This window comes from Microtus pennsylvanicus, chromosome 4, assembly GCF_037038515.1.
Source record: "Microtus pennsylvanicus isolate mMicPen1 chromosome 4, mMicPen1.hap1, whole genome shotgun sequence".
Classification (NCBI taxonomy): Eukaryota; Metazoa; Chordata; class Mammalia; order Rodentia; family Cricetidae; genus Microtus; species Microtus pennsylvanicus.
The window spans coordinates 40,601,366-40,628,498 of record NC_134582.1 but is presented as its reverse complement, the minus strand read 5'-3'; the positions used below and the strand labels follow the sequence as shown (position 1 = coordinate 40,628,498).

Below are 27,133 nucleotides of genomic sequence, written 5' to 3'. Positions count from 1 at the left end.
AGGACAGGAAGCAAGAAAGAAAAAGGAAGAAGGCAAGGGTAGCAATTGAGGTGGTGCATGCTGAAGGCCATGGCTGTACCACACAGCAGGCACCGTGTGTTCTTTAGTAAGCCTGCCTTCCCTTGTGAATCTGTGATGTGGGACTCCCGCAGAACCTTTGGGGTGGAGCCTCTCGTCCAGGTTAAAGGCTGTCCCAAGCTCTGTACAAAATCCATCACCCTCAACATGGTAACTGGGAGTAGAAGGAGGCTCAACCCACAAGTATTGGAATGTTTGTTTTTCTAGAAAAAAATACTAACTTGCACACACATTATTTTATGTATTTTTTTTAATTTTGATAATGATGGTGATGGTTTAGTTCTTGTGAGACAGGTTTTTCTGTGTAATCTTGGTTATCTTGGAACTAGCCTCCTATTTAGGGCTCCACCTGCCTCTGCCTCCTGAGTGCTAGGATTAAGGCATGGACCACCACACTGGAATTTATGTATCTTTTCAAATAGACAAGGAAAGTTACAATATAAAAGCTTTGTTGGGCTTCTTTCCCAGGTAAATACATTTGTAACACTTTCCATGTTGGTACTAAAATTTTGTTGGCTTTATATCTGTAAGATTGCAAACATTTCTTCTTTGTTGATATTTTTCTTCAAGTTTCTCATTGTAAAATTAATATAGAAACATTCTGTGCAGCTGATTTGGTCTCTGTTTAAACTCATAGCTGCTCCAGTCGATTATAACTAGTTTATAAATGTTATACATTAATTAAATTAATTAAATATATCTGCTGTAAAATCGCTTAGTTCTTACTCATGGTTTTCATCTTCTGATGAATTTTCTGAACAATTAAATTATAAATGGAAACTTTACATTAGAATGATCTCTCTGATACCTAAGGCAGGTGACTATAGGAATGTGTTATTTTAACTGGCAACATATTTATAAATTCAGATTGGTAAGAAATGTTAAATGGAAATCCAAATCTACATATACACATGTAAATATTTAATGTATGTTATACATTATGAGACATAGATAAAGATCTTATGATAATATGTGTATATGCTTACTGATGTGCACCATAGAAACACAATTAAGATTGGGAATACAGCTAGGCATTCGAAGCTGTCTGGTCTACAAAGAGAGTTCTGGGACAGTCAGGGCTGTTACACAGAAAAATCCAGTCTCAAAAACCACAGAAAAAAAAATTGTGCATCTATATGTGGATGCAGGGGCTATGTGGGTGCAACAAAGGGAAGGGCTGAAGAAGAGCTGGAAGTCTTGGCTCTGTGACCTTCCAAAACTAAAAGGTTCCTTTGAAGTCAGAAGTCTCACACCAGAAGTAGACTGTGTGTAGAAAGCAAATTCTAAAAGGGGAACCCATAGTATTGAAGCACAATTAATAAAAACTCAGAGACGGATATTGGGGTCCAACCTGAAGACCAGAAAAGCAAAGCAGCCAATCACTGGCTCTTACTTTGACCTCTGTTTGAAAATGGCGATCCTGCCTCCACAAAACCTCAGAATGAGACTAAGATTGAGAGTTGTCTCCTCCCATTTTAGAATCCTCTCTAGATCTGGGATTAAAGGCATGCACCACTACCGCCTGGTTTCTATGGCAGCTAGTGTGGCTACTGGGATTAAAGGTGTGTGTTACCACTGTCTGGTCTGTAAGGCTGATCAGTGGGGCTGTTCTACTCTCTGATCTTCAGGCAAGCTTTATTTATTAAAATACAGATGAAATGCCACCACATAGTCTGACAGGAAGTAGAAGACACAGGTTAAAGGAGAGGAGCCACATGTTATAAAGTTCTTCTAAAGGCCCAGAGAGGAAGTGATGAGGTTGGGATTCTAGAAAAGTTATTCTGACCCATCTTTTAAAATAAAGGAAAATTGAAGTTTGTATAAAAATGACCAAAGATGCCTCAAAAACTTGATGTAAGAAGAAAAGTAAGCACTGGGCAAAACAGCATTCCAACAATAAAAACATACCAGAAGGAAATACTTATGAAGGCAGTGGAAAAGGGTAGCTTACGATTTGAAGATGATCTAAAAATCTAGGAAAAATAACATTGGGAAAGAGAGGACCATTGAAGTCATAATTAGAGACCTCAGAAGGTAAGAATCACAACTAGAGTCAACATTAATCATTTTAGAAATGAAGACTCAAACAGAAGGGACAGGAGAGGGAACAGACACAGCAGATAATGTCTTAAAGCAAGTTAAAGTGAAAAGACAGACTACAAAGGATCCAAGGAGGCTGCTCACAGGCCTGCACCACTGAGATCTGCAGACTCTTCTGAGTTCTAAGTCAGAGAAGAACTTCTCCTGTCCCCTTTCTGTCTCTTCTTTGGATAGCCACCCAAATGCTAACTGAGTATGCTTGCCCTAACACTCTGGGCGTCTCCCACGCTTTTCTCTAAAGGCCCTCCCTTCTTTTCTCCACAGCAGCTTGTAGACCTCCACTGCTGACCCTAGCCCAGAAGGCATGACTACTACTTCATCATCTCCTGCCTCCAGGAAGCTGCCGAGATTTATATGGCGCCTGTCAAGTTGTTTCTCTATTGAACTCCAGTAAGTTACCCACCCTCCCCTGAAAGGCCCCTTTGTATATGAGCAAGTATACTGTTCCATACATGTGTGCATTTGGATGAGGTCAGAGAACAACCTCGGGGTTTATTCTTCAGGGAGCAATCCACCTTATTTTTCAGACAGTGTCTTTCATTGGCTTGGAGCTTGACCATTAAGTTAGGCTGGCTGGACAGTGAGTAGCAGGGATCTCTTCCTCCAGTGTGTGAGGTTACAAAGCTGTGTCACTATGCCTGGCTCTCAATATGGGTTCTGGGGACCAAGCTTAAGCCCTTTGCACTTTGAAAGACAACACATTACTGACTGAGTTATCGACCAAGCCCAAAAATTGGCGTTTAAGATTTTTGTATTAGATTATAGCATAATAAATATTAAATCTATAATAGCAATAATCGCGATAATAGCAGCAACAACAATTCAGTTCTGCAAAAGAATGTCTTTGTTTCTTAGGAGGTAAGTGCCGGAGAACTTTAGACTGAAAATTCACTGAGTGTCCAATTTCCTCTATTTTCAGGCCTGCCACCTAGACTCTATCCTAGGACCTAAGTGACCTGGCCTGAAAAGATGAGATGACCTGCATTGGTCAGGATCATCTGGGCTTCAAGTAACAAGACACCTGAGTCAAGGCAGCTTAGACTGTAAGGACACCTCATGTAATAACAAGTCCAAAGGTAAATGGCTCCAGGATCATTGAGTTGCCAGTCCCAGGATATAAAGCCCTCATCTGTCACCTTTTCCGCATTTCTCTCAGCTTTATCTCTGTCGTAAGATGCCTACACAACTTCATGTATCATGTCCTCGCGTGACGTGCCGAAGAAGATGGGAAGGGTGCCGGTTAGAACCCTCTCAGGTTTGTCCTCTTGTATGACATTCTTCCCCATAAGCCCATCCCCCTAAGATTTCCCTCACACCTCCTTGTCCATACAGTCAATCATCACTCACCACCTGGGAAGAGTCACCAGAACAAAACTAAGGAGGGGCGGTTGTTGAGTGAGCAGCCAGCCATGTTCTGTGTATGAGCTGATCAGACTCACCTGCTTGGGACTCTATGGGAAGAACCCCAAGCAGCCATTGCTGTCAGCAGGTAAGCCGGCTCCAAACTGATAAGAGGCTATGGCAAGGCCAGGCCAGGTTCAAGCCAAGAACAGGCTCTAGCAGCTACCAGGACCCTGGTATTTTCAACTTACAGTTTCAGCTCCAAGCCACAGAGAATGCACCAGGTAGAACCCCACACTGGCCAGTAACAGGAAATGTGAGAAGCCCGACCCCCTCACAAAAGAGGCCCTGGTTATAAATGTACAGGGATGTCTTAAGTCACTGAAGGCTGACATGAAGCTGTGCTTCAGAAGGCGTTGGGAGGCAGGTGGAACTCACACCAGGTACCCACTTAGTGCCTCTTGCCTGTTTTTTATTCTTATCATGGCATGAAGGCAGCTCTGTCTCCATATCCCTATGCTACACCTCCTACACACACACACACACACACACACATGCACGCACACACGCACAGACACACACACACGCATGCATGCACACACACACACGCACAGACACACACACATACACACACATGCACGCACGCACAGACACACACACGCACGCACAGACACACACACATACACACACATGCACGCACGCACAGACACACACACACACGCACACACACATACACACACGCACAGACACACACACATGCACACACACACATGAACAGACACACACACCTTGTACATTTGCATTAAAGCTTTGACCTCCACTAGGAACCTGTGTGGTGGCTGGTTTGTTCCTTGATCCGAGTTTCAGATTCCCAGGGGAGAGAAACTGAGAGGTGAGGTCAGGTCAGGTGTCCAGTCCACCAAGTCCAGAGGCTTCAAGTGACAACAGATACACGTGGAGGAAGGAGAGCAAAACTAGACCCCAGAGTCCTTGATGCCAGGCTGCAACAGTATCTCTACATGCTCTACCACGGTCTCCTTAAAGTAGCAGCTCAGAGGGTTGGGGAGGAAATTTCTTCCAGGGAAAGCTGGCAACATCTGGAGACATTGTGGTTATTCCAGTCTGTCCATGACATCTGGAAACATTGTGGTCATTACAGCCTGCTTGTTTTGGCTAGTTTTATGTCACAACCTGGAGTCAGCAGAGAGGAGGGAGCCTTAATTGAGAAAATGCCACCACAACATCCTGCTGTAGGAGTTTTTCTTAATGATTGATGGGGAAGGGCCCAGCCCACTGTGGGTGGTACCATCCCTGGGCTGGTGGTCCTGGGTTCTCTAAGAAAGCAGGCCGAGCAAGTCATGGAAAACAAGCCAGGAGGCAGCAACTTGCCATGGCCCCTGCATCAGCTCCTGCCTCCAGGTTCCCACACTGTTTGAGTTCCTATCCTGACTGTCTTGGATGATGAACTGTGATGTGTAAGTATAAGCCAAATAAACCAATTCCTCTCCAACTTGCTTTTGGTCATGGTGTTTTATCATAGCAATAGAAACCCTAACTAAGAAAGACACTGTTGGTGGGAACCAGGGATGTCATGAACAATTTAGAACTCTCCCATATTGTTATGTGAGAATTACCCAGCCCCAAATGTCAGCAATGCTGAGGTTGACAAAGCCCACTCTTTAAGCGCAGTACTGAGGATTGAACCTGGTGCCTTGCGCATAGTAGGCAAGTACCCTGACGCCAAGCTACCACCCCCAGCCCTTTTTGTACTTTTCATTTTGAGACAGGATCTCACTGAGTTGTCCAGTTTGGCCTTGAACTGGCTCTGTCACTCAAACAGGCACTGAAGTTTTGATTCTCCTGCATCAGCTCTCAAGGAGCTGGAATTCTAGGCCTGAAGTAGCAGGCCTGGCTCCTTGTGCCCCTTTTGATTACCCTTACTGTTGTTTCAGTCAAATGCAGCACCTCTGCCCACAGGACACTGACCTATGTCCGACATACAGTAAGAATCAAAGGGTGTGCTAGCAGAGGGGAGTGCGGACATTCTATGTCTGATGATCCGGGTTTAGTGTGAACTCAGTAAAAGTACCCTGGCAGCCCACAAAGGTGGGAGACTTAGACCTTGAAGTTCTCGCTCTGAAGGGTTGCAAGTTCAAGATGTGTGTGTGTGTGTGTGTGTGTGTGTGTGTGTGTGAGAGAGAGAGAGAGAGAGAGAGAGAGAGAGAGAGAGAGAGAGAGAGAGAGAAATAAGCAGAGACAGATTCAGAAGACTGAAGCAGACCATAGCTTGCTCTTATTGGTACTGAAGTACAAGGGGCCACTTCTGTACCCTAGCTGGTACCTGCTCCTCCCCACACACCATAGGGAAGAGCTGTAAAACCCTAACAGCTGTGAACCGTGAAGTAGGCTTCTCTTCCCACTCCTGGCCTGTTAGGCAGGCAGGTACAGGCACAAAGGCTTCAGGCTTTTGGGCTTCTTTTTGGCTTAGGCTATATAACATCTGCCTTGTTTCTTAAGGCTACATTGGCAGCTTGAAATCTTTAAAACAAACAGAAACGCCTTGTTAGTGATTCAGAGTGAATAACAGTCCATGAATGAGGGAAAGAAAAGAGTCTTGTATGGGTGAACATGTTCCTTAAATTCCCCATGAACTCCAGCTTGCTTTTTGACAAAGAGCCAAACTGACCGATCTAGAAGTTTTGAGAGCAATGCCAGAATTTAGAGAATTCAGGGTCTTTGCTGCCCTCTACTGATTAAACTGAAGATTGCAAGTGGTTTGACAGGCTGTCTTTTCTGCCTTGTGCTGCGTGAGCCATGGTACACAGGGCTGAATATGGGTTTGAGGTCTCTCTTCAAGGAGAGCTTATATGCTCAAGGGACAGGCGGGAAATGTTTTAGGGGTGTTTAGAGTACTCTGGAGTGGAGACATGGCTACTCAAGATGGATCTGCAGCTAGTGATGGAAGGATAGCCAGGAAGCTGTGTGCTCTGAGCCTGGCCCAAGAGCCTTCCAGGAGTTAGAGAAGTGCACAGAGACTCCTGGGACAGGAGCCTAGGTAAGGAAAAGGCAGACTGGGGAGATGTGAGCAGGGGTGCCAGCCGTACGGAAGGAGCATGGATTCTGTTCTGGAGAGATTTCTTTTATTCAGAAGAAGTTTTCAAATGGTTTCAATTAAAATTCAATTATTTTCAACTTAACAAAACCTATGTGTGCTGTGTATGTGTGTGCATTCATGTGGGGACCTGAGGTTGCCACTGGATTTCTTCCGCATTGGCTCTCTACTTTATGCTTTGAGACAGGGTCTCTCACTGAAGCTGGAACGCTCACAGACTGGCTGCTCAGTAAGGTGCTTAGCTCCATCAGTGATGGTCTTACCTTGTGAATATGAGGGCCTGGGTGGGATCCCCAGAACCTGGCTTGACAGAGCATCACGTTTCACACTTGTAACCCCAGTGCTAGGAAGATGAAGACGGGTGGATCTCTTGCTGACCAGGCCGTCTGGCCTACTTAGCAAGCTCTAGGCTTGCTAAGCTGCTAGGCTTGCTTTCCGAGCTGTATTTTAGCTGCGGGGAGAAGTAAGTGGAGGAAGCAGAGAGCTGGCTGAGGTCAAAGTGGTCCCCAAAAGGCCCCCGTTATCAAACCCGTCAGCAACGCTTCCCTTATGCTCAGGGCTGCTTCAAGGTGAAATGGGACATATTTTGAACTTGTACTAACTCAGCCACGAGGAGGAGAAAAGATAGTAACAAACTCTGCCTCAGGCAGCCTCGGATGCTGGGGAATAAGCAGCATCCAGCGCGCTATCTTTGCCCATCCTTGACCCACCTGTCGGTTCATTAGCAGGGAGCCCAGGTGTTCTCCCTGCCTTGATCGGCTCCCCTGCTAGCCATCTGTCCAGTTGGCTTTTGATGCACCCCACATGTCCAACAGCCCTGGCTTCCAGCCTCTTTCTTCTCCCCCTTTTTATTTCACTTTCTCTTTGCATGCAACTGCCGCCGACTGGAAATCAGTAGGATCTGATGTTAAGCGTGGCATTGTGTTGGGGCCCTGGAACCAGTACAGGGGGAGGAAATGTGATATGAAGAACCTACTGCAAAGGAACTAGCAGTCGGCTATGTGAGTAACTTCTAGAAGTGTGCACACGCACACACACACATACACAGAGAGAGAAGAATAGTAGCTATTTTTAAAATAAACACTATTATTTTTTTTAAAAAAAACTTGCAAATAAATAAAAGCATCACACACCAGAATTACCTAGACACAAAGTCCAGGCAACTTAATGAACTTGCACAGAGTTAGAGCTGCCTTAGCTCATATCTGCACTGAGGCTGACCACATGCCAGGCTTGCCTGCCAGGGGCATTGTCTCTGTGGTCTTACCATAACCACAGGAGGCAAGTGCCACTGCAATTTCCAGGTTCAGAAGAGGAAGCTGAAGCTTGGAGGAAAGGGTGACTTCTTCAGGGTGTCCCAGCTAGTGAGTGCTGGAACTCTTTCTGAAGTTTGGACAGTGTTCAGTTAGAGGCATCAGTCATGGTCAAGGACAGGATTCCTGAGAGCATGGGGATGGTCTGCAGGGTGCCCAGTGGGGACACTGCCCTTTGTTTCCCCCAGCATCTCTTCGGTGCACACGCACCCCCAGTCTGATCTAGACCCCAATCCTGAACCCAGTCCTCTGCATCCTAGTAATAAACTAATAATGAATCAAAATTGTATAAACATAGAACACTTTAGATACAAACACCAATCACCCTAGAAAATTTCAAGAAACTCAATAAATAATAAGCTGCAATATTGACAAGTGCTTTACAGATAAACCATAGCCTATATTTAAAAATGTTTGCTATTAAAAATTATGGATTGAGCCAGGCAGTGGTGGCACACACCTTTAATCTGGGAGGCAGAGGTAGGCAGATCTCTGTGAGTTTGAGGCCAGCCTGGTCTACAGAGGGAGTTCCAGAAAAACCAGTGCTACACAGAGAAATCCTATCTCAGAAAAAGTAAATAAATAAAAATTATGGGGTTTTTTTTGTTTTTTTGCTTTGTTGCTTTATTTTGATTTGTTGTTGTTGTTAGGTCTTTTGTCTTGTTTTGTTTTGTTTTGAGATAGTCTTGTTATGTAACACAGGCTACCTCCTAATTCATGAGCCTCTTGCCTCAATCTCCCAAGTACTTAGACTATACATAAGTGTTCCTGTAATGGTTAATACTGATCGTCAATTTAAAACTACCTAGAGTTGCTGAATGGTGGTGGCACACAGCTTTAATCCTAGCCCTTGGGAGAAAGAGGTAGGGGGATCTTTGAGTTTGAGGCCAGCCTGGTCTATATAGCAAGTTCTACCACAGCCAGGGCTACACAAAAAAACTTTGTTTTAAAAAACCATTTTAAGTGACTAATATGGCTACCCTGCCCCCTCAGCTACTGACGTGAGCTCTGACACAAGCAGTTTTTCATTCAAAACTGGGCCTTGCCCACTCTAAACCGGTGCTCTGCTATGGAGCTATAGTCCCAAATCCTCTCCTTTAAATTTTAGGGTGTAAGTATAATTATCCAAGAGTTCTGTCTAGATTTGAGTTGTCTCCGGCCTGAAGAGCCTTTCAGGACTGTTATCTACATCAGATGCAACTTTCCAGGGTAAATTTATTCGTTTTGAATCAAGGTTACTTTGATTTTCTTTAGTCAATACTGCATTTAACTTAAAATGACTATGCAAACATAGTCATTTTAAGTTTTAATTTGTGTTGGTTAGCATTGCCAGCAAAATCCAGATGAATTGGGCCGCAGACTATTAGTTCATGTCTATTTCTTAGCTAAGCTGTTAGACAATTGAGGGCATTCTGTGCTACAAAGAGGACGAGATTTGGACACAGGCATGGAGAGAGAGGGAAGATGTCCCAAGTGATGATGATGTGGGATTCCCCTGTGTATGCTGTGAATATCGTTGGTTAATAAAGGAACTGCTTTGGGCCTATAGCAGAGCTGTAGGGGAACAGAGCTATGTGGGGAAAACTAAACGGAATGCTGGGAGAAAGGAGGAGGAGTTAGAGAGAAGCCATGTAGCCACTGCAGGAGACAGATGTGCTGAAACTTTGCTGGAAGGCCACGACCTCATGGTGATGCACAGATTAATGGAGATGGGTTAAATTAATATGTTAAGAGTTAGCCAATAAGAAGCTAAAGCTAATGGGCCAGGCAATGACTTAAATAATACAGTTTCTGTGTGATTATTTTGGGGCTAAGCAGCCGGGAACTAACTAGTGGCCTCCTCCTACATGATGGTTAGTGTTAATTGTCAGCATGCCCGTGGATGATTATCCTGGTTATATTAATTGATGTGGGAGGAGCTCCCTGGGCAAGGGATCCTGGAACAGCAGATGACCCAGCGAGCTGAGCTCTAGCATTCATTGGCGGTGCTCTGCTTCTCTCTTATTCTGGAACGTTAGCTCATGGGTGCTTATGTGCCATGGTGTACATGCCGAGCTCAGAGGACAACTTTTAGGAGTTAACTTGCCCCATCTCTTCTGTCGAGGCAGGGTCTTTCTTGTTTCCAGTGGAGCACTGCATACTCTAGGCTAGCTGGCTTCATGATCTTCCAAGAACTCCCCTACCTACACTCTCATCTCACTGTAGGACTGTGAGGATTGCAGATACCACCACGTCCAGGTTTTCATGTGGCTTCCTGGGCACGAGCTCAGGTCGGCAAATATGTTTACCTGCCGAGCTGTCTTTCCTGCCTGTCCTCTGATATTTGACGCAGATTCAATGTGGCCGGCTTCATGTTCCTGCTTTGTTCCTTCATGTTCCAGCTTTTCATGTTTCCTTCCTTTCCTGCTGTGACAGACCATATGTGTAATCCTAATCCCAGTTTTCACGGGGTTGAGACAAGAAGGATCACACAGTCAGACCCTGTCTCAAACAATAACAACAAAAAATAAAGACATCAAATGGCATTTATAACCAGGCAGTGATGGCGCATGCTTTTAATCCCAGCACTCGGGAGGCAGAGGTAGGGGGATCTCTGGGTTCAAGGCCAACCTTATCTACAGAGTGAGTTCTAGGGCAGTCAGGGCTCAGAGAAACCCTGTCTCAGAAAAAAATGGCATTTATAGTTGTACCACTTGTTAATGTTTATTAGGACTTACTTTGAGCTTGCTCTAAACTCCCCAAATGATTTACATTCACTTAACCTTCGAAGCAAAGGCTTGTAAAAATACAATTACTTCCATCTGAAGATGTGTTAACCCCAGAAGCAAATTGCCCCCAAATCCCATGGTAAGAGGCAGATCTCGGATTCAAACAGGCTGAATTGGGATCTGGGGGCTTCAGCTGTTTGTGTATATTGCATGTGTAGTTCTTGATACTACTTCACAGAACACCCTTTGCAACCAAACCTCTCTGCCCCTGCCTTGCTCTCCTAACCGCCTGTAACATAGTCGGACACCTCCTCCTGGAGACTTAGCCAGGTGCTGGTGAGCAGGGCACTCTGCCTACAGGCCTGAGTCCTGCCCCATTCACGGGTTGACTCCCAGCACCTCAGCAAATCCCTGATGGCACTCTTTTCATCTGTGCCTTCAGTTTCTTTTGTCTCTTGGTATTTCTTATTAAACCACAGGCTCCTTGGCAGGAGTTGGGTCTAAGCACCACTGCTTTCGTTATTACTGCAAGACTGGTGCCAACCAGAAAGGGAATGAAACCTAGCAAGTAAGTGAATAATCGCTCAGGGAATTTCCACAATACTGTCGTGTGTGTGTGTGTGTGTGTGTGTGTGTGTGTGTGTGTGTGTGTATTTGAGACTGGCCTTAAACTCACGGTGTAGCTGAAGCTGACCTTGAACTTCTGACCCTCCTGTCTCCACATCCTGAGAGCTGGAATTCTAGGCACATGCCATCACTCTGGATTTATATGATGCCGGGGACCAAACCTAGAGCCTCACACATGCTAGGGAAGCAGCCTACCAACTGTGCACATCCCAAGCTGTTGTGGTTTGGTTTGGTTTTGTAGGCAGTACTGGGGATTGAACCTGGGGTCTCCAAAGTGGCAGGTAAGCACTCTACTTATTTATATCTTACTATGATAACTTTGCTTGACAAAATGACTTGTGGGCTTTCATGGCAGTTCTGGAAACTTCTTATTCAAAGGTCATGGAGATTTCAAGTACTGATAAGATTGGGCTGTGGGTAAATAATTTTATTTTTACATTCTTTACTTTCTGTTTTGTTCCAAAAAGCAGATAGGACCTGGTGAAAGGGGAGTTCATTAATGGGGCTTTGGGCTATTACTCAGTGCAAAACAGTCTCAAGTAGAAGTCCACATAGAACACAATTGTTCTTGGTCTGAAAAGTGAGTAAATTAACTCTACATATTGAAATCTTTTTTAAAAAATTCCCTTTATTTTTATGTTATTCTTTATGTATATGAATATTTTGTCTGCATGTATGCCTGGTACCACATTTGTGGCACCAGACCAGCCAGAAGAGGGTGTTGCCTTCTGGAGTTACAGGTGGTTGCAAACTGGCATTTGTGTGCTAGGAATCAGACCAAAGTCCTCTTGAAGAACAGCCAGGGCTTTTACCTGCTAGGCCGTTCAACTCATCACCTTGTTTTTATTGAATCTAACTTCAAAATAACTCCTCAATTGTTCCCCTCCTTGTCAGTCCGGGATCTCATCAAGGTCAATCTCAAGAGCTTTGGCCCAGCTCTCTAACCACAAACTTGCTTGGCTGTAACTCTCCATTCTCATTGTGCTCAAACTGGTGCGTTCAAGAAGCACCTCTGATCTGTCACCTGACCCCGAAATCTGTAAATATGAATGCTCTACTACTCTGAATAAGGTACAACTCTATCCACCTCTCTAGGCCCTTCTCCTGCTGCCCTCCCCTGCCCAGGTACATCAATGCTCCAGTCTTAGTAACACTGTTACTGTTCCTAAGGTTTCTTCCAAAATGATGTCTCTAATGTATCCTTTAGTGTAGATGGAGACTGCTTGTTTGTTTCCCCACTGCTCAGAAACTGTATTAATTACAACCTTGGTCAATGGCTCAAGCTTCTTATTAACTAACTCTTACATCTTAAATTAACCCATTTCTATTAATCTGTGTATTACCATGAGGATGTGACCTGCAGGTAAAGTAAGGTTCCACTGGGTATCTTTCTCCTTCAGCAGCTGCGTGGTGTCTTTTTGACTCTGCCTACTTTCTCTATATACCTCTGTTCAAATTTCCTGCCTGGCTTTACTCTACTAAGCCATTGGCCCAAACAGATTTATTCATCAACCAATAAAAGCAACCCTTATACGGAAGGACATCCCACATCACTTTGGTTATCCCCGTTCACTTGTTTTCCATAGTAAGAGCTCTCTCCAAAGAGTCCCTGTGTTTCAGTTTGCTAAACTCTAAGCAGTATCATATTGGAATCCAGAGAAAAACATGGTAGTATGGAATTGCCTAATTATATCAGCTTGAGTTTTTGTTAAACTTCCTAAGCCTCATATTCCTTGTCTGTGAAATGGTTACAAATTTTTATCATGCAGTATTGTCATGAATAGTTAAATGAGAAAATTCATTTAAGATGTTTGTATATACTAACCACATAATGAATATTAGTCTTTAGTCTTGGCCAATATTTGGTTTATCTGTCTCCTGCTAGACTGTGTGCTTCATGGACTCAGTGTCTTTAGCAAGCATGATATTTACGGACACAATCAGCAGTAAATGTTTGACAAATTGACAAATGAATGGGTAGAAGATTACCTTCTGACTACAGATTTGGACTACTGGATAACGTATTTGATTTTTGGAGAAGAGTTCAGGATACTTGTGAAATGGTGAATTAATTCTGTATCAATAAACAGTTACCATTTCACCCCCTGTCCTGAGCCTGAGGTGGCTCCTGATGACGCAGTAGAGACATTGAACTTGGCAAAGTCTAAGAAGTCATTGTAATGGAGACTGATTCTGTTGAGGAACACGATGTTGCAAAGATCTGGGTTCTGGTTCATTCTCTGCCATTAGCTGGGCACGTGATCATTAGAAACTCAAACTCAGTCTTTGGGAAAACACCAGATGGCATAAGGCAGTCTTCTGCAGAGGGATGGGCTGTGGTCTTAGAGGCTGCAGGCAGTTGTGACTGTAGCCATGGCTGTGGCTGAGACCACCGGACTTGTGGAGGCAAAGCTGAAGACAAAGAGTAGATTCCTATCACCAAGCTGGACCACCTGGTCAAGAACAGGAAGACCAAGTCCTTGGAAGAGATCTAGAGATCTACCTTGCTTCTTGCCCATTAGGGGATCCAAGATGATTGCCTTTTTCCTGGGAGCATTCCTAAAGGGTGAGATTGTAAAGACTGCCAGCGCAGAACCAGACTTGGCTGGCCAGCAGGCCAGGCTCAAGGTTCTTGTCAGTATCAGGGACTACAGTGGTCATATTGATTGTGGTGTTAAGTGCTCCAAGGGGAAAGCCTTTACCGTCATTCCTGCATGGCGGGCCTACTGGGGTGACAAGATTGGCAAGCCCGTAACTGTTCCATGCAAGGTGACAGGCCAGTGTGGTTCTGTACCGATGTGTCTCATCCCTGTCCCCACAGGCACTGGCATGTCTCTATTCCTGTGCCCAAGAGACTGCTGCTGATGGCTGGTATTGATGATTGCTACACATTGATCAGGGATTACACTGCCACCTTGGCAACTTGACAAGGCCGCCTTTCATGCCATCTCCAAGACCTGTAGCCACTTGCCTGTCATCCTCCCCAAGGCCTGGCAAGAGTTGATATTTACTAAGTCTCCTCATTGGAAAATCACTGACCATCTTGTGAAAACCCACAGTAGAGGCTAAAGTCAGAGGACTTAGGACCTGTGGCCACCACATAGGGCTTTTATACCAGAAAAATAAAGTGAATAAGTCTGAAAAGAAAAGAAAAAGAGGGAAAGTTGATCTCCTGAGTCTGGGGGACAATTCCATTGTTAATGTGCGTAACTTCCAAGCTGAAGGCCTGGGTTCCATCCCTCAGAGCTCAGGTAACAAAAACTGGACTTGTAATTCCAGCGCCGGGGAAGGTGGAGACAGGTAGATCCTCTGGGCATGATAGCCAGCCAGCCTAACCCTCTTGATAAGTTCCAAGCCAGGGGGAGAACCTGTGTCACAAATAAGGAGGCCAGCTCATAAAGAGCCATACCTGGGGCTGTCCTCTGTCTCCCCAGACCCCAGTTCAAATCTCAGTCTCTATTTCCTTATTTGTTGAGCTACAGTGGGCAAGGAGGTCTTGCAGATTTCAATCAGCCCTTCAACCAAGTGTTTTGTGACTTTTCAAGATGGTTCTCTGAGGAAATTATAGAGGAAAAGAAGTAAATGGAGTATTTACTTTTTTACAATTGTATTTTAACACAGTCTTGAGTATTATCTTTAAGTGATGTATACAAGACTTGGTTGCTATCAGTTTTGAGAAACAAGAAAATGTTAGCAGTGTGACTTTAGATCTAGAATAAAGGGTGAAGGAGGATACTGTTGGTTTTACAGGAGAGAAAGAGATAAGGGAGTCGACTTTCTTTGTTCACAATGTTGGAAGGACATGGCAGTACTGACTTTACATGGCGGGTTTGATAAACTGTTTATGTTAATAAACTACCAGGCTACAAATGTGTCATTAATTAGTCTAGACATATTCAACATTTCTGAGAGTAAACTAGCAAAATAAATACACAATGGATTGGAGTATACCTGTCTATTGTCAATAAGCCAAGAGATTGTAAATGTGTGGTTATTTATCCCAGGAAAACCACAAACTCTGTTTACAGAATGTGCTCGCCATTTGACTGAGTAAGTGGAAACCTAAATAATCATATGGTATCTTACTAAGAAAAATAATTACGGAAGCAAGCAGACAGTCATTTTCCAGCAATATAATCCACGGCTCAAGCCATTCTTCAGTAATACAATCTGTGGCTCACAGATCCCAGGTGGTTTATGAAGTCATATCGAGGGCCTGCCACTTCCTGAATTCGCCAGCCATTGTCAGTTGCTTGAACCAGTCAACTGTGTCGGTGTCCTCCATGTCTTATGATGAACAAGTATGGTTTCTTTAACAATAATGTTTTACCGTTAAGTTCTGGTGGGCACGCCATAGCAATAGCTATAGTCTGTATTGTTGTGTGTGGCGCAGGGTCTCTGGGATACCTCGAATCAACAACTCAACGGGAAGTATCCCACATCCTTCTGGGCTTACCCATTAAAAAATCTGGCAACCCATGGGTTGCAGGAGGAGCATAATCCCCTATGTAGAGTAACTCTAATTGGAAAAAATAAAGATTTTTATATATGTTTAGTCATTCCGTCTCTCATTCCTCCCATCCTTCTCTCTGTGTAAATGCCTCTCTGTATCATTCCCTCTGCTTCCTTCACACCATCTTTGTCCTTTACCCAGTCCTGTAAGATTTCACTTCCCCTTCCCGTCAACCCATCCTTTCTAGATGTTGGAGTCTATGGATACTCTAAGGTCAATATACATGGTATAAGTGTTTGTCTTTTGGGGTAAGGTTACCTCATTTTGTATAATGCTTTCTAGCTCCGCCCATTTAACTGCAAATGGAATTTGATTTTTCTTTACAGCTGAATGACATCCATTGTATGTATGTAGGTATCACATTTTCATTACTCAGGTCCCGGTGGCGGACATGCAGGCTGCTTCCTTGTCCCATGTCTTAGCCCATGTTCTATTGCTGTGAAGAGACACAATGACCGTGGCAACTTTTATAAAGGAAAACACTTAACTGGGGCTTGCTTACAGGTTTAGAGGTTTAGTCTACTATCCTCCTGGCAGGGAGCATGGCAGTAAGCAGGCCGACATGGCAGCTCAGAGTGGTGGTACATTCAGATCTACGGGCAGCAGAAAGAGCCACACCACAGTGGGCCTGGCTTGGGCTTCTGAAACCCCAAAGCCTACTTCAGAGATGCATTTCCTCATACAAGGCCATGTCTCTTAATCCTTTCAAGTAGTGCTGTTCCCTAAGCATTTAATATATAAACCTGTGGGGGTCATTCTCATTCAAACGACCTCATCCAGCTACAGTAAATAGAGAAGCTTTGAATATGAATGAGCATATGTCCCTGCAGTAGGAATCGAAGCCTTTGGGTATAGCTGGGTCATATGGTAGACATATTTTTAGCTTTCCGAGGATTCCCATAGCAGATGAACCATTTCTTACTCCCACCCACAGTGCAGGAGGATTCCCAGTTCCTCCCATCTTATCAGTGTTTGTTGTCTTTTGCTTTCTTAATCTTTCTGGTTTGGATAGGAAAAATGAAATCTCAAAGTAGTTTTAATTTGCCTGTCCTAATGGCTAAGGCTGGTGAACCGTTTTAAAGATATTTCTAAACTACCATATTTTTTCTTCTGAGAACTCTGTTTAGTTCCACCACCAAGTTTTTAACTTGGTTGTTTGTATTTAAGGCATTCAGCTTCTTGAGTTCCTTGTATATTTTAGAAACAAACCCCCTGTCCGATGTGTACCTAGCAGAGCTTTCCCCCCCTCACTCCGTAGGCTGTCTCTCCAGTCTATCATGTTTCCTTTACAGTCCAGGAGCTGCTACTGTCACTAAGCCCCACTTGTTGGTTTTGTTGCTCATGTTTCCTGAGCACCCACAGTTCTAGGCAGAAAGTCCTCACCTGTGTCTACATCCTAAAAGGTATTCCTTACTTTTTCTTCTAGAAGTTGTTTCAGAACTTCAGGTCTATCATTGAGTTCTTCTATTTGGAGCTGATTTGTGTTCGGGGTGGAGCCTCTTCGATGCCCATCTTCCTCTTGAAGTAGATTGGTGCTGTCAGGAGCAGATGTGTCTCACTGTCATGAACAATCCCAAGTTATTAAGACATTTAAAATGCCATATTCTGTAGCCTTTGAAAGATATGAAGAATGTTTATCTAACTGAAATATATCTCTATATATCCAGAAAATCTAACTAATATGACTACAAGCTTGACTATTATTGATGATTATCCATTAACAACCTATATTTCCTAATTATACATTATATTTTTAAATGAACCACACAATCACAATACCTTAATCAAGATCAGAAATACATATACATATAACAAAATTGACCTTAATCTTATACCAATAAAGCAAAATTTATACCAATGTAAATTATTCATATATAGTAATATATATGAATATATATTATATTCCTTATAGAGGCTACTTATAGAGTTGGTTAGCCATTTGGGCAAGAAACTGCTCTTGCTTGGACTATTGCATAAACTGGACACAAAGAACCCGCAGAGAGAGGACTGCTAAACTTGCCTAAAGGTGAGATGGTCTTTCAGGGTTCCTGATTCATGAAAGAGTCTATAAGACATTCTGCAGGACACAGCAGATAGTGACTTTATCATATTCTCCTTTATCATTTTAAATGTAAAAGAACATTATTAAACAATATTTGGGAATATGGGCGCAGTTATTTCTCTCCAAACTGCTTCATGCTGAATGGGGGTGCTGTTGATCAGGTCTTTTATGGTGTAACTTGTGTGCCAGGTTCATCTCAGTCAGCAGTTGAGTGAAGTAATTTCTTGAGGGTGTTCACAGCAACCTTTCAGGAGGGCATGGTCTATCATATCATATTGGGATAAAAGCAATCCACAGGGTCTCATCCTCTGTGAAAACAAAAGAAGGACTTTTCCAAAGAATCATAACCTTAGATCCCAATTTTGAAGTCAAGGTATTTTCAAAATATCTATCTGGGATTAATTCAGCAGCATTTATAAACAAATATCTTTTAGCAGCTGTTGCTCCTTCCTCAGCATTCAAACAATTCAAAGAGAGCATAATAGCATACAGTATCAAGATTCTCTGTGTATTTTCCATCTTTATGCAACTTTAATTAACCTCTATTTCTTTTATTTTTTCTTTTATTTTTTGAGACAGGTTTTTTGTATATCTTTGTCCTGAAATAACTCTGTAGACCAGACTGTCCTTGAACTTGCAGAGGTCCATCTGTCTCTGCCTCATCAATGCTGGGATTAAAGGTGATTGCCACCACACCTTGAACTCTGTCTGTCTCTGCCTCCCAGGCACTGGGATTAAAGGCGTGTGCTACCACACCTTGAAGTCACAGAGGTCAATCTACCTCTGCCTCCCAAGTGTTGGGATTAAAGGTATGTGCCACTTACACCCAACTACTCCCTTTCTTTCTTTTTTTTAACTTTAAGAACTTTAACTTTTAGCCTGCACATATTTTTAACACACTGTAAAACATTTAGAGGTTTCCTTTGTCTTTGAATCTCTCTTTACTGTATATCTCTCTTTTTCTGACCACATGAGTCTTTATGGAGAGGATTAAAGCCATGGCTTTGACGGCTAGATCCAGTCCATTCCTTACCTTTCCAGCCTCGTGGCGGAGATACTGGCTGTAGCCATTTTTATTGCCACAACTCTATGGCATTTCAAGGTCCCTGCCAACAAGCAAGCTGCAGCATTCTGCTTACAGACTACACTCAACCGGACTGCCTGCCTGAAAGAGTCAGAGTTTGCCCTGGCAGGATGGCCCAGAAAGCGGGCATTTTAAAACGGCACAGCTTTTTTTTTCCTGCTACAGCTGAAAACCGAAAAGCATGCATTCAGCTTTTCATGAACACTGAGTGTTTCATGGCAGGACCTCTTAAAAGAGCTGCAGGGTTTTGCAGCTAAAGCTGAGTCAGGAAGCCTCTCTTAGATGAGAGCACTTGCTTGCCTCTAGCAAGCAGACCAGACCCGAGAAATTGCTGCTACCAAGAAAACATGCTTTATTCTTTCCCAAGTTTTCCCAGGCTTTCTGTGGATTCAGTTATCCACGTTTGGGCGCCATTTGTAGTGATGAGAGGTGAGCAGGCCTGCTTTTCGTCCTGCCTGACTCCCGCACAGCTAGCTTAGCCCTGGAAATAACAACACACAAATTATATTAATTTAAACACTGCCTGGCCCATTATTTCAGCCTCTTATTGGCTAATTATCACATCTTGATTAACCCATTTCTAATAATCAGTGTAGCACCACGAGGTGGTGGCTTACTGGGAAAGATTCTAGCCTACATCTGTCTCGGGTCAAAGAATCATGGCGTCTGCCTCACTACAGATAGAAGACCCACCTACATCATTTCTGATGCTCAAATCTCTACACATTATCCAAGTAGTCTTTGTAACAATCATATGCAATACTACTACCATGCCCTTTTACTTACCTTTCATGAAACAAACAGGGTTAAATCAAGCAATTGAGAACTAAGTATCTAAGAAAGTCACTGACTTAGGTCACTAGAAGTAACTCCAACCAGCAGCTGGATACAGACTCAGAGTAGGGACACGTTCACGTTGTTTAAAGCCATTTCCCTGAATGTAGCTCAGTGCAAGGCAACAAACAGTTCAATGCGCAAATTAATAATAGTTTCTAGTTGACACAAAAATTACTCGGTAGTTCTCAGCCTTCCTAATGCTGCAGCCTTTTAATTCAGTTCCTCATGCTGTGCTGACCCCAACCCTGAAATGACTTCATTGCTACTTCCTAACCGGAGTTTTGCTTTTGTTATGAATCATAATGTGGATCTGGTGTGCAACCCCAAAGGGCCGAGACCTGCAGGTTGAGAACCACTAATATGAGGATTAGCTTTAAAATTCTCAAGGAGGGAGAAGAAAGGAGGGAGAGGGAAGATATGGAGGGGGTGGACATAGTTGACAAACACACAGCTGTCTGTAGTGGAGGATTATTTTTTACATTCATTTATCTAGGTGGTAGGCAGCGTGCCATGACCTGCATATGGAAACTAGAGAACAGCTCATCAGGAGCTGGCTACCTCCATTTCACCATGTGGGTCCTGAGGCCAGAACTCAGGTCACGGGCTTGACAACAAGCATCCTGACCTGCTGAGACCTCTCCCCAGCCCACCATGGATGAGTCTTTTAAAATGATTTATTTTTATCTCATGTGCATTGGTGTTTTTGCCTGCATGCATGCTGCATAAGGGTGTCAGATCCCCTGGAACTGGAGTTACAGACAGTTGTGAGCTGCCCTGTGGGTGCTGGCAATTGAATCTTCTCTAGAAAAGCAGCCAGTACTCTCAACCACTGAGCCATCTCCAGGCCTGAGGCATTTTCTTAATCGAGTTTCCCTCCTGTCAGATGGCTTTAGCTCGTTGGCCAAGTTGACATAAAATTATCAGCACAGTACTGACTTTTGGGGACCCATTCTTTTTGGATGGATACCTTGTTCAGCCTAGATACAGTAGAGAGGGCCTTGGACCTACCCAATGCAATGTGCCTTACCCTCTCTGTGGAGTGGATGGGGGGCTGAGGTGGAGGAAAGAGGAGGGACTGGGAGGAGGGGAGGGAGTTGGAACTGGGATTGATATGTAAAATGAAAAAGGGTAGTTTGTTTTCATTTTTAAAAAAATAAAATAATAACTGTGCAACCATACCCATGACATTTAATCTCACATTTTCATCATATAAAAAGAAACCCCAGGGGCTGGAGAAATGGCTCAGTGGTTAAGAGCACTGACTGCTCTTCCAGAGGACCCGGGTTCAATTCCCAGCACCCACATGGCAGCTCACAACTGTCTGAAGATCCAGTTGCAGGGGATCTGACACCTTCACACCAATGCACATAAAATAAAGTTAAATAAACCATAAAAATATTTTAAAAAAATAAAAAATAATAAAATAAAAAGAAACCCCATTAGTGGCCATTTTCAGTTCCTCAGATTCACTTCCTTACAATAACTGAATCTGTCTCTTGAGTTGCCTATTCTGGACATTTCATATAAATAGAGCAATACAGCAGTGGACTTTTGTGTCTGGTTTCTTTAACTTAGTATACAGCTTTCAACATCCATCCGTCCATCCATCCATCCATCCATCCATCCATCTATCCATCCATTTTTTTTTTTTTTAGGTATTTCAAGTCTGAAAAATATTCCATCATTGAATAAGGACGCGTAAAAGACATCCCACACTAGCTCAGAATTGAGTATAATAGAGGGTTATTTATTTAGGGGTAGACTCACAGATCACAATCCTCTGTTGGAACGAGGAACAGCAACCAAATCCCACATTTATAAAAAAAAGGGTGGACGCGTGCTTTACATTGGCAAAAATTGTATAAGAGACCACTCCAAGTGGGCAGGTAACTTAAATGGTACTGTCGGTAGTAATTCCTACAGCACGTCATAGGGCTACATCCCATTTTAAAGCCATGTACCAGCTGAGGGATGTCATCTCCTTTTTTAGCACTGTGAATAATGGTACAACGACCATTAGAGTACACGTTTTTGAGTTGGTAGAATCACTTTGGACCACAGTGGGACCTTGATGTTGCACTGTCTTCGGTTTAAGGCCAAGATGTATCATTTACTAGCTGCACATGTTGAGCAAGTAATTTAACAACTGGGTCTTATTCTCACTTATAAATTATAAGTATTTGTACTTACCTGTTAGTGGATTTCAAAGTCGAAAAGAAGCAATGCATGGCCAGGATTTAGAATAGTGCATAGCACATATATTAGGTCTGTGTAAAATTTATTATTAATTTGAGTTCAGTAATGACAGTGGTCATTTTCACTATGCCATTGAAATCCCTGTGTCCGATTTTTTTTTTTTTTAATTTTCGAGACCTGGTTTCTCCGTAGCTTTTGGTTCTTGTCCTGGAACTAGCTCTTGTAGACCAGGCTGGCCTTGAACTCACAGAGATTCGCCTGTCTCTGCCTCCCGCGTGCTGGGATTAAAGGCGTGCGCCACCACAGCCCGGCCCGATTTTTTTTTAAGTTAAACACATAGCATACTTATAATTACTTCTGGCATCAGGCCGTGCTGATTTAGACAGCTTTACTTTGAGAGTGAAGGAGAGATCCTAAAGCCGTAAATCGCAGAGGCTTCCCTTCTCCAATTTACTTACTTTAATGCAGTAAATTATATAACAAGCAGCCTGCTGTTGAGTGGACAAACTGGAATACCTTCCCGTTGTAGTTAATGCTTGTAATTATTTCAGAACAAGCATACACAGCTTAGGGACTTATGCCTCTTCTTGTAAACTGCAAGGGAGAGAAAAACCGCTTTCCCTGGCAACCTGGTAATTGGTTCAGGTGCGCCCCAGGTCGATTTCGATTGGCTCAGAGAACGCACAAGCCCTCAGCCTGAGCTCTTAGTGGCCAATATGGCTCCACTTCTGGCCGCAGGGGGCCGCGCAGACACGTGGCTGCGTTAGGCGGGGGGTACTCGGGAGGACCTAGCTTTTCTCTCCGCCAGAGGGCGCCACCTACTCCTCCTTGCCACCGTCTCATTTCCCATGAAGCCTACGAGCGGCCAATCAACGGACAGCCTTAATACCGCTTTCAAAGTCGGCGGGCCCTTTGCCCAATAGTCAAGCAAATGCCGGCCTAGCGTCAAGATTGATGGCTCGCTTCCCCAATCAGATTATAGATCCCGCGTAGTCCCACCTCCTGGGTGTGGGATTGACGACCCTTCCGACCAATTGGGGACGCCGGGTCGGCGGGTAGATGAACGCGAGTGTCTGTAATGGCGGAGCGTGGCGGGGACGGAGGGGAAGGCGAGCGATTCAACCCGGGGGAGCTGAGGTAACGGGCGCCCTCTTTCCTCCCATCTCGGCGCGCTGGTGTCCCAGAGGCTGGGGCTGGCTTCGGGAGCCCCGGGAGACGGTGTGGGGACAGGAGCCGCGGCAGTCCGGGGCCGGCCAGACCGCGTGGGGCTGGCGATAGGGGGAAGGGAAGGCGGCTTGAATGAGAGCCGGGCCGGGGCTGGGCTGCGGCCTCCTGCGCGCGGCGGGGCGCACCCGCGTCCTTCGGGGCCCGCATCCCCGATCTGTGCGCCTCCGCCTTAGGCCTCGCCTGGCGGCCCCGGCCTCGCCTGGCGGCCCCGGCTGGCGCTCCCCTCCGCCGCCCGGCCCGGCCGGCACTGCCCGAGCCGCCGTGGCCTCCTCCACGCCCTCCGCGGCCTCGCGCCGGCCCGGCCTCCCGCTCCCCCTTCCTCAGCCTGCCCTGCTTTCCTCCGGCCCTTGTTCGCCATTCCGTTTCTTTTGTGAGGGTTCGCAGCCCTGACCGTTTGCTGGGCCGCGACGGCTGCATCTTGAAAGCGCTCTCTTCCCCCCCCACCGGATCCTCACCCCGGCTCTGAACGGGTTGCAGGCTCCGTTCGCGGGCCAGAGGCGGCGCCAGGCCTGTCACTCGTCCCCCTTAGTGATCGAGGGGACTTCTCAGAGGGGTTGGGGTGGTAGAACGGGTAAAGGTTGGAATGGTGGACCCAGGAAGTGGCTTGATGTGCCTGGGTCCCTAGCCTGCCACTTCGCTCTTTGCTACCCACGCGTTAGCCCTACAGAGACAGTGACCTTTCTTCCTCTGGGACCTCCTCTCTTCAGTGCCTGTGCAGTCCGTGATTAACGTTTGATCGGAGTGACCGGGAAATACCATCTCTTTGTAGGTGGTTTTTGAAGAGAAAGAGAGGTGACTTATGTTTTTCTGTCCGTACATTTTTTTTTTTAATGTAAGGGAGAATTGCCGTTTCAGATACTCAGCTCCCATTCTGAATCGTGCCGTTTTCCCAGAGGAAAACAGCAGTGTTGGTTTCGAGGACTCATGTTTTCTAGAGTGAGGACTGAAACTTTCTAAGGAAATGGAGATTAGTCTTGCTTGGAAGAAAATGATGGCTTTTGGGTCCAGAATGTCACACACACAAATTCCCCTCTTTGGCAGGAACAAGGTTTTGTCTTATTTCTGAGGTGAATCTTGACCCCTTTTTATCCCCATACGTGTGTAATGAATGGTGGAGTGCGTTTTCAGTGTCTTCCAGTATCAGTGATGTAGGAAGTTTATTTTTGATTGTGGTCTCAAGAGGTTACCTTAGCTGGTCTCAGTGTCTTAGCAGAGCCTTGTGGAGCGCGACTTTAGCGCGACTTCAACTTCACAGTTAGTAGTCCTGTGAACTCAATCTTGGTAGTCTAGACTCTAGACAGTATTGCAAAACTGATTTTTAATAAGGCTTTAATTAGATGGCCTGCTGCAAGTATTTGGTTCCTTAGCTTCGTGGTTTCGAAGTTGCTTATGGATCTGTGTATGGTGGCAAACACTTGTTAATCCAGCATTCAGGAAGCTGAGACTGTTAGGTTTCAGGCCAGCCTCAATTCCTGTGACTCTGTCTCCTTGCTTTGTAGATAACATTGTAGAGGGTTTAGCACTGCTCTAGATTTATGATAAGCTGGCTGCTTTGATGGCCGAAACTGGCCTTCGTCTTGTATTTGCATCCCATATGTTTCATAATAGTGTCTATCATAGAGTCTGAGAAATTCAGTGTGTAGTAGAAATGTGGTAATAAACCAATATTGAGATATGGTTGCCTTATTCTACTACACTTATTATGCAGTCTGTGACAGTTACTGGCCTAGGTCCTGACAGTAAAGGAAAAAGTCCTCTATTCCCAAAGACCTTCCATTTAATTGAGGTTGGTCAAATTTGAAAGGAAACTGACCCCATCAAATGAGGAACCATTCTACAGGTGTGAAGCATTGTGAAGCTAGTTGGCTGGGCTGGGACGAAGTCTTGGGTCCCAGCTAATTGATTGTTTTCCAATATTTGCTGCCTGTATGTAAGTAGGTAGCATCTTTAGTTCCTTGCTCATTCGACTAAAGTGTTTTCTCTGAGGATTTTGCTTATCTGGGTAGATTACTTCTAGAAAAATATATTTGTATTTTTCAGGATGTCCTTTTGAAAAAAATTAGACATTTTTTCTTCAGGCACGTAGACTTCATCCAAAATGTTGTGAGTTGGTGGGATCTTAAGTCGCTTGCAGTCCCTGAAATTCAGAGATCCAAATGTCATTCTATGGTTGAGGGCCCTGGAAGTAACTTGCAGACAGTTTTGTGCAGGGGGGCTTTGTTTACTACTAATACTTAGGACAAGGTACCCCAAACCTGGATTTCCTTGCTGGTGCAAACAGGAATGAGAATACTCTGGCATTACTACAAACTAGCCGCCGTAACAAGCTACTTTTTTCTTTGTAAAGATGCCATTAAACTCACTTGAGTTGTAAGAATTAAGAGAGTACAGAAAATGCCAGGTAACCATGCTGGTGAAGAGGAAGTGCCCGCTCATAGGCACTATTAACAGTGAGCGCAGTTCAGTGCACTAAAAGAGCTGGCCACTGGCAGTAAAGGTCAGTGGTGGAGGGCTTCATAGCATTTGCTGTGCTTGAAAGAGAAGGCCCGCGAGACAGACCCTAGAGGTGGGGAACAGGCTGAGGTGACATTTGGGCTGAGTCTGAATGATTAACAGTTGGATGTGGGAAGCACATGCCAAACATGGGAACTGTAAGCATAAACTTCAGCTTAATAAAGTTGATGTATTTGAAGATCAGAAATACTGGAGTCTGGAAATGCCCACAACATCCAGATAAGAGCAGCCTGATACTAGCTGGGTAGCTGACATTAATATCAACAGCAGTAATTTAATAGCATGGGACACTAATGTTAATGCAATAACAGTACTGAGTGGCTAGTGCTTTAAAGCATACTGGTAGTTGCTCTTCCAGGTGCTTCATCTGTTATTTAGTCCTCTCTCTAGGCTTGGGTGAGGAAGTGTTGAAGTAATGTATATAAAGATCTCAGGACATGCTCTGCATGTAACTGGCATCAGAAAATAGTAACCTTAGGCTATTGCAGCAGGAAATTAGTGGCAGCTTTTAAACAGAAATCTGGGAAATTAACTAAGTGCCTTATTTATATAGGTGAAGCTCTGTGAGACATTGGGAGTAATTGAAAGTGCTAATACAATTTTCTGTATGTTGGCTAGTACCTTAAATTGTTTCACAGGGTTATCTCATCGAGCAGAACTGTGGGGTAGCTTTCATTTGCAGTCTGCATTCATTTCTGCGGTAGGAAATTCAGACTTGGAAATTAATGTAACTTGCCTGATGAACAGAGCGGGTATGGCTTCGTGGTTCTAGAGGCTCAATGCTTGCTTTTTTTTTTTTTTTGGTTGTTTTTTTTTTTCAAGCCAAGGTTTCTCTGTAGCTTTGGCTGTCCTGGAACTAGCTCTTGTAGACCAGGCTGTCCTTGAAGTCAGAGACCCACCTGCCTCTGCCTCCCTGAGTGCTGGGATTAAAGGCTCGCACCACCGCACCACCACCGCCTGGCTTAAAGCTTGACTTTAAGTTAGGGTAGGAGATATGAATTCCAAAGAAAGAAATACTGTAGGTTTTTTGAAAAAGGAAAGGTTCACCAAAAGAATATTTGATATTAAGGTACATTCTTTTTTGTTTGTTTTTTGAGACAAGAGTTTCTCTGTGTAACAGTCCTGGCTGTCCTGCAACTTGCTTTGTAGATGTACACCAGGCTGCCTTCACACTCCCCAGAGATCCTACTGTCTCTGCCTCCTGAGTGCTGGGATTAAAGGTGTGCACCATCAAATAGAAAAACCAACCCCCACTCCAAAGAGAGAAAGAATATTATTGTTAATCTAGTTTTTTGGGTATGGAAATTTAGATTGTGTGTAATGTGCAGACTTAGTTTAGCTACCTAGAAGATCTAGGTGCTGTAATTGACTTTGGCAAGTTGAAGTTTTATAAATAGTTTTTTTTAAAAAAATTATTTATT

At 44.3% G+C, this 27,133-nt stretch overlaps 1 protein-coding gene and 1 pseudogene across 5 annotated transcripts in view; both read left to right on the top strand.

Moving 5' to 3' along the window:
* Positions 1 to 14,348, top strand: part of LOC142848977 (small ribosomal subunit protein uS5-like) — a 56,946-nt pseudogene extending 42,598 nt beyond the window's left edge.
* Positions 14,349 to 22,996: 8,648 nt separating this feature from the next.
* Positions 22,997 to 27,133, top strand: part of Tcerg1 (transcription elongation regulator 1) — a 49,777-nt gene continuing 45,640 nt past the window's right edge. For 2 of the 5 annotated variants that reach the window (XR_012910296.1, XM_075968747.1), the window contains exon 1: positions 23,021 to 23,108. Coding sequence is in view for 4 of the 5 variants with exons in the window: in XM_075968747.1 (XP_075824862.1) it covers positions 23,050 to 23,108 (59 nt within the window). In the remaining variant the exon portion in view is untranslated. Of the gene's footprint in view, positions 23,109 to 27,133 lie in introns of all 5 variants that reach the window. The other 3 variants (XM_075968746.1, XM_075968745.1, XM_075968744.1) reach the window with 3 other exon arrangements.